Source organism: Falco rusticolus, chromosome 10 (genome assembly GCF_015220075.1).
Source record: "Falco rusticolus isolate bFalRus1 chromosome 10, bFalRus1.pri, whole genome shotgun sequence".
In the NCBI taxonomy this organism is placed as follows: Eukaryota; Metazoa; Chordata; class Aves; order Falconiformes; family Falconidae; genus Falco; species Falco rusticolus.
In genome coordinates this window covers 20,984,825-20,992,674 of record NC_051196.1, presented here as the reverse complement: position 1 = coordinate 20,992,674, position 7,850 = coordinate 20,984,825, and the positions used below count along the sequence as shown (strand labels likewise).

Here is a 7,850-nt window from a genome sequence, read left to right as displayed (position 1 = left end):
CATCAGGGTATCTGCCCCCAGATTTTCCTAACAGAACAGTTATTTAGTGTCTAAACATCCTTTGGATATGCTGATTCTAAGTTCTATATCTTGGCCAGTTTTGCAGGAACAGCTCTTCACTGCAAGTTCCTTGAATACTATACCTTACAGCCTAAGAAATGTATCATGAGATATTTGATGCAGACTACTACCCATCCTTTCTACATTCTTCTTCCTGAACATCTGCTGCTGAACTCATCACCTACATCTAGCAATTAATCTGGTACCCAACACCATTAACTGACAAACATACCCCACAAAAGGTAAAACATCCATAAATACAGAGATCTAGTTGCTATTTTTTTCCCCTTAATTCATCTAGAATAGGGATATCAGATTTCAGTGTATGTTCTCCCCCCTTTCTTTTCATGAAAAGAATGCAGAAACCAATCCTCAGGAATAAAACAAAAACAAACAAAAAGTTTTTACATTTTAACTATTTTAAAGCACATCATAATTTAAAATCCCAACTCTATGTGCAAAGGCAAAGACCCACAGTCCCTGACCTGCAAGCACTTAAGCTCCACCCACAGGGCAGAATGAAAAGATAAAAGGTGGAATTGAGAGGACGGGAAGCATCACTGCAGTTTTCAGAAACTGCTAGAGCATTCTCTTGCCTGGGATTCTCAAGTCCCGTCAGCTCTGCTCCATAAGCCTGTGCAGAAACATCTACCATGTATCTGCTGGAGTAGTGTGGCACTTCCATTTTACATGTATTGCAGCAGGAGTAACAGGGATATTGGGGACACAGCTGGCTGTTCAGACAATTTCTTGGTCTGGGCCAAAAAGAACCACATTTACACACAGTCTAATTACCATTTGATTTGTTTGACACTGGGTCTGCTCTAGTCCTGACCTTCTGACTGCATTCTGGGGATAAAGGTACGAGCCCCAGGTAAAGCTTTCAGACTGGTGGCAGCACTGCTGCGGCCAGCAGTCCTGTCAGACATGTTTTAAAGAAGAGGTCCCCACAGGACCTACCAGGTGCTCACAGGGAGCTAAGAAGCAACTTTGTTCTTGCACTACTCCTAAGAGAAGCTGGGACATAGGAAGTCAAGTGTTGGAGGGATGAAGGGAGAAAGCAGTCACAGCACAGTCATCTCTACCCCAGCAAGGTTCCTGTAGAGAGAACTACACAGGGAAGTCATACAAAGGCTGTAAAACAGCAGTGCTTTCCCAGAAGCAGAGGACCTTGTAGATTAGAGTCCCAGGCAGGAATCCTTCCAGGACCACCTTCAGCAAATCCCAACCTGCCAGAGTGAAAAACCCTTCCACCCTAGCACTGCAGACCCAGAAAAGCAGCAGCAGTACTTGAGCATGAGCTGAATTAGGGCTTCCTTGCTGTGTGCTGGTCACAGAAGCACCTGCAGAATATGCCCTACCATGAACCTCCTTGTACTACAAGATCCCTACCTACATTCTGAGGCTAGAGGAAAAATTCTTCCTCCACTGAATCTCAAGGAGAAATGAAGTATTAATTATCATCAAACTCTGCAGAAGGGCTTTTTAAATTCATGGGCAGGAATAGGACAGAGATTCTCTGCCATTCCTGTCTGGATACCAGAAGGAACTATAATCGGATTCTTTCAAAGAGAGATGAACGATGCCTGGTCAATCTCACAAGCAAACTGGACTGACTACCTGTACACACACTGTGGCAAAATCACGAAGCAATAGATACTTCTATGTTCTTATTTCCAGGTTTCTCTTTGTCTCTGAAAAGAACAAAATTTTACTGATCAAGGAAATAGATGTTTACCTCATCTCCCTGGAAGCAAGCAGCTGGCAACTTCCCAGCGACAGGTGCAGAACTGACTGCTTGTCCCAAACGCTGCACTGAGCACACTTCACTGGAGTGAATGACAGTGTCCTATTTGTCGCCAAAAAGCTGTCTAGATCAGACACACTAAGTGTGGATACTAGGTTCTAAGGCATTCCCTTGTTAAAGAGGAAACAAGACTGGAAGCAACAGGTTACAGGGCTCTACAGTTCACAAGTACTTTCATTGGCACAATCAAATTTCATCTTCAAGTACTATTATTTGGTGCAAATCCTGGCCTGTGAACAAAGTCACCTTTACGTTGGATTCACAGGGACCTGAAATCCCAGTAGAAGGATGCCCGAGGTTCAGTTCTAGGGGAGTGGGAAGCAAAACACAACAAGCAGCTGCAATATTGCTAAATGCAGATCGTGTGTGGAAAGCATCACTGTGCCACATCAAGTACACGGTATTTAGTGCTTGGGGTTTATGCCTACCAGAAAACAGGGTGAATTCTGCTGGAAGCATCACACAAGAAATCCAGCTAGGGACAGAAAACGTCACTCTCAGCTCCAGGCATCTACTTGGTGCACAAGATCCCTTGGTGTGCCAGTCTGGCCTGGAACTGCTGGTTGGGTGGCTTTATGGGAGGTAGTTGCACCACCTGCTGTCTGCTCCAAAGGAAGTTACAGCATCTATTAGAACACTATTAAAGATGATCATTATTAACAAAAGTTTTCTTCTTCAGAACCAGTTTTTTGCTGAACATGCTCTTGATTAAAGTCATCAGGAAAGACTTTGTATCTGAAAACTATGAAACAAGATAAACAGAGGGACAGTCTAGCCAAAAAGGTTCATGTTCTCAAACACAATACGAGAAGCTCACTTTAACAACCAGCTCCTCTCAGGAGAAAGACTGTGCTGTTACGCCTGTGGGAAGCTCGCTCAGGTTAACTTCCACTCCAAAAACTAGCATTGGACAAAACTTTCAGAGAGGTGAAAAATCTGCCATGCAAAAAACCAGCCACCTGCCCAAAACTACTTGTGGCTTAGCAGAAAGTAAAAAGACACATCTTAACTCCTGCACCATTCTCCTTCCCCGAACAAACTTCCCCCTAGTCCTGGAGATCAAGGATCCTGTTTATGGGCGAGTATTTTCTGTGCCAGGCCTCAAAAGTAATTTGGCATGCAGTAGTAATGTCAGTGTGGGTCTGAAAGGAAAGCTGAAAGATAAACCACCTCTGCTTGATGAAACATAGGTGCATAATGTGCAGACAAAAGGGAATCAGAAAAGGTTTATTTAAAAAACAAAAAATCCCCCATCAAATACCCACATACTTTCTGATAAGCTTATTGCTCAAGTTCGATCTCCTGCGATACTGCTCTCTCTCCCCTCTGCCTGCAGGACCAGAAGCGCTCATGCATCCCTGTCCTTCTTCCTGCCAACATAATTTGGCTATGTTCAATTGGTCCCAAATACCAGCACTTAATTCTGTTCTTACTACACACAGAGAACACATAGGTCACCAGGCACAAACGCTCCTTCTCACTGGGATGAGTCTACAGATTTATATATAGTCATCTGCTCCCACCAAGATGGGAGTGCCTACTTAGCAGAACCATAAAGAAAGGCTGGGAAGGTATTATCTACCTTCTCTTTTGAAGATAAAGCCTAAACAACACTAAAAACATCCCTGAACCGCTCAGCCTGCACTCCAGACATATCCACGCTCATTCTGCACCTCATGGTCTACAGTCTCAACATGTAGCCGTCAGGATTCCTTTATAAGCTTTCTATAGCAGTCTCACCATGGTGTTCTACTTCCACTGAACGAGGGCTTGTCTTCCAGGTTTGCTCTGTATGAAAGGGATAGCACCTGTTTCTTGTGCAGCACCTCCAGATCCACACTGCAGCAGAACAGCAGGACTCTCTCACCGAGCCCTGGCTCTCCTTTCGGTGGTCACAGACAGAGACACTCTTGGACCTTCCTCCTAGACAGCTGTCAGGCAGGTTTGGTAAGAACAGAGCAGGGGGCTTTGTGCTTCATGTTCAGTGTTGTGGGATTTCAGCATCCTCTTCCCCCTCCTCCACATGTTCAGTGTGGTGCAGCAGTAGCTCCAGGTCAGGCTCAGAACTGGCCTCTTTGTGCAGCTCCAGTGCTTTTTCACCTGCATGCAGACAGCCCATTTAGTGACAAACTCGCTAGATTACCCATCAAACCTGGCGCTGGCAAGGAGCTGGAACTAGACAAAGCTCCTAGTGAAGCTACGAGAATGCCTACAGAGGAACAGAAAGGGATTTAAAACAGAATCACCTTTGGAATTCATGGCTTTGAGAATGACATGAAGGGAGATTCCTGAAAGGCAGACAGCAAGCCCAGCCAGTTCAAGAGACTGAGGCGGTCTCCCAGCAAACGTGTGGCGAGGAATAAAATGCAGATTTCCTGTGGAAACAAAAAATGCGACAAGTGGTAGGGCAGGACCTGAGGAGATATGCATGAGATGTTTTACAGCTCAAGCCTTGATCAAGATGCCAGGCTACCGATTTCCATCAGTGCATTCTTCCATGCACAGAGAGTTCTAAAACCAGTTTCCAGAAACAGAATGACCTCTTAAACTGGGATGTGGGTTTTTAAGTCCTCTGACTGCATGGCTTGGCCACATGGGAATCCCGTGACTTCCAGATCAGACAAATTTCACACCTCACCATTCAGCTCAAAAGCATGTGTGCTAGATTCCTCAAAGGAGAGGAGGATTGCCACGCTAGGTTAGAGACAGCTCAAACCAGTGGTTAGTTCACATCCAGGTCTGACGCAAGAGCATATCCTTCACATCCCTCCTCCCTCCTGCACTGTCCACTGCCCATGAGGCCCATGTGTTTTAGTCTATCCCAGATCCCACCAAACTTTGGACCTTAATGGAATTTTTTACAGAACAGCCACTAGTCTCTGCCCCTTGCTGTCAGGGACCAAGGGACTTTACTGCAGAGACTGCAAGACAAAGCATCAAGCTCCTGTGCAAGGAAGACCAAAGTAACAGATTATTTCTAAGGCTCTACAGAAGTTCCCACCACATGAGGCCCATTAGGGATGACCTGGTACTTGCCTTCTAGTACTAGCACAGGAACCATGCCTTACCTTAAAAATGCCAGCAATGGAAAGGATGAGGCTAGATGTTCTGGAAACAAAGAGGAATTCAGAAAAGCCTAGACCAAAGGCAAGAATTCCACCCAAGAACAGCTTCCCTACCAGAGAGAAGGGCAGTCCTTCTTCATGGAAATGGAAGAGCTTCTCTGATATGGACAAAGGCAGGCCTAGGAACAAGACAGTGAGTAGCAGAGTATCTTTCCCAACTCCCAGGACTCTTCACAACAAGGTGGGCATGGGCTGCTCACATTCCAAAATAGCAGGATATGGAGCCAGTTCTTCATAGCCCTTACTTCCACAAGTGTGGCAGGCTACTATTCCTACGCATTCTTTAACGTTCTGCCAGCATAAAGAATATCCGAGTCCTTATGATTCCAGGTCTCTAACTACTTTGTAAAGTTCATAGCTGTTCACTTATCTAAATTGATCATCTCCAACAACAAACTGCTAAGCAATCTCCCCAACCGCTCTATAAAGCTATCCCTGCTTTAATAAACTCACGCACCCTCAAACACTGCAAAGAGTGGGAAAAGCCCCAGGAACATGAGCGGCTCCAGGTGAAACATGATATCAGTGGGGTTCTGGAGCCTCAAAAGAGGAGAATCAGTAAGAGACCAGGTAGCAACAAGCCATGGAATACACATAGGTCCTACAGCCTTTGTTAGTACCATTCCTAGACATACACCTTATTTGTAATGCCCACACCTGTGCTGCTGCAAACGCCAAACTGCCTTCATTACCCATCAACACATAACCCCCGCCCCAAGTTTCAAACACTGTCCCTTACACAATGTTTTGTTTCTGCAGCAAGGGCTACCACCTCCTTACTCCCCTCCCCATTACCAGCACCCCCACACACACTTCCTAACGCCCTACATACGTAGTTCAGCCTCCTACATAAGTATCTGCGTGAGAGTCCAGCGAATACGCCCAAGGGAAGAGGCACACAGCACCAGCACGAACCCCTGCGCGTTAAACTGTGTGGACCTGGAGGTGAACATGAAGAGCTCCCTGGCGGTGAGAAGAACCACCAGCAGCAATGCCAACCTCTGGGTGAGAGCAAGAGTCACTACAGACTCAGGGAGCTGAACAGACACATCTCTTCTTGCAGATTCATCTACATAACTATGTTCTTCCTCTACTTGTATGCTTCCTGTACATGTACTGCCTATCAATTTCCCTGTGCCTGACCTCTTCCTTCCCTAAAGCGTTGTATGGGACCCTTACCACTTCCTCCAGCTTGAAGAGCAGTGAAAAAAAGCAGGATGAAGAGAATGGCAGAGGGTTTGGTCATCGTGTAGCTGTAAGGACCAAAATACACTGTCAACCTCCTCTGACTCCGACGTAGTCCTTCCCAGCAAAGTACTATCAGGAGCCAGACTACCCACGTCTATGTTGCTACCAGCAAGCTATCTAGGAACCTGCACACCAGCCCCTCTGAGCCACACACCCATTCAAGAAACTGACCCTGACAAAGCACTTTCTAAACCCCATCAGCAGGCTCCCAGGGAAGATGGTATTTGTACTCACAGGGAGACAGTGATGCATACGAAGCTCCAGTTACTCAGCGCAATATCCAAGGAAGTTGACAGAGCTAAAGAATCAAAGAGAAAATCCTGAAGTTAACTGTCTTCCGCTACGTAAAAAATGCCCAAGCAAAGCCCTGCTACTTGGCCACAAACACAGAGAGCAGAGCAGACCCTGGAAAACACCCCGCGTTTTCCTCAGGCTATCTCTTCAGCACCCACACAGCACAGCCATCGTCAGCTCTTTCAGCTTCTGGCCCGCTGCCTGCGCCTTCAGTGGGGCTCAGCACCGCGCTCGCTGAACACGGGCTACACAAAAGCGCCGAAGCAGCCCTTGCCCTCCCTGGGGCTGAACGCACCATGTCTTTTTTGCCCGTGTCGGAGCACGGTAATCAGTCAGCAGGAGGGCCACCGCAAGCTGCCTGAAGAAGTAGCCTGGCACCTACCTCAGCACGCACCCTTGCTCCTGCGGCGGCTGTCGTGGCGGTCTGCTCTCCCCGGTACCAAGCTCGCTACAACAGCGAACCGTTGTGCTGACCCCGCGCCCGCCACGTCACAGGCAGCACGGCTACGGGCGCGGAGGACGCGTGGGCGCCGTGTGACTGCAAGCCTCGCCAGAGACCGCGGCCCGGGCGCCGCTCTGCGGGAGGCGGCACAGCCGGGACCGGCCCGACACCTCACACGGCCGAGGAGCCGCCGGAGCCCTGTGCTGGAGGCGGGGTCTGCGCCCCTCGGGCCGCCCGCGCCGCGGCAGCCGGGCTCCGGGGCTGCCCTGCACACGGCCCCGCGCCGCCGTTACGGTGACACGCGGCTTGCACGGAGGCGGCGTACGGGTCCTCCCGGTGAGCACCGCCGCGCCCCCGGGTCCCCCGCACCGGCCCCGCAGCGCACCCAGGGCCCCGGCCCGGAAGCCGCGGTCTGTTCTTCGCACCCCCAGCCCCCGCTCAGCGCCCCGCTCCCGCCCCGCCGTACCTGCGGGGGGCCGCCCGGCGGAGGCAGTCGGCCCAGGAGAGCGCGCCCCGCGGCCGCCCGGAGCGGCAGCGCGCCAGGGCGCGGGCGTACGCCGAGAGACCGAAGGTGAGGAGGAGGTGCGGCAGGGTGACTAGCAGCGGGAAGGGGAAGCTCTGCGGGACCGACGGCCGCCGTCACCACCGCCGCCCGCCCTCCGCCGCCGCCCCGCACCTTCATTAGCCACTTGTAGAAGGTGATGCCGATGGAGAACCCGTAGTACGGCAGCACAAGCGTCGCCCGCCCCAGGGCCGCGCCACCCGCCCCCGCCGCCATACGCCCCGCCCGCCGCCGCGCCCGGGAACGTGGGTGCTCGGGGGGCCGCGCCGGGCCGGGGGCAGCTGCCCGAGTGGGCGGGGCCGAGCGCGGTGA

The 7,850-nt window shown here is 50.3% G+C and overlaps 1 protein-coding gene across 1 annotated transcript; it reads right to left on the bottom strand.

Moving 5' to 3' along the window:
* Window positions 1-211: 211 nt before the first annotated feature.
* Window positions 212-7,850, bottom strand: SLC35C2 (solute carrier family 35 member C2). The gene is given in 12 exon segments (XM_037402727.1): window positions 212-2,469; window positions 3,608-3,967; window positions 4,114-4,173; window positions 4,176-4,242; window positions 4,936-5,111; window positions 5,450-5,532; window positions 5,821-5,993; window positions 6,172-6,201; window positions 6,203-6,245; window positions 6,475-6,538; window positions 7,438-7,594; window positions 7,653-7,850. Coding segments are annotated over 11 exon segments (1,074 nt in total). The 5' UTR covers window positions 7,755-7,850; the 3' UTR covers window positions 212-2,469; window positions 3,608-3,848.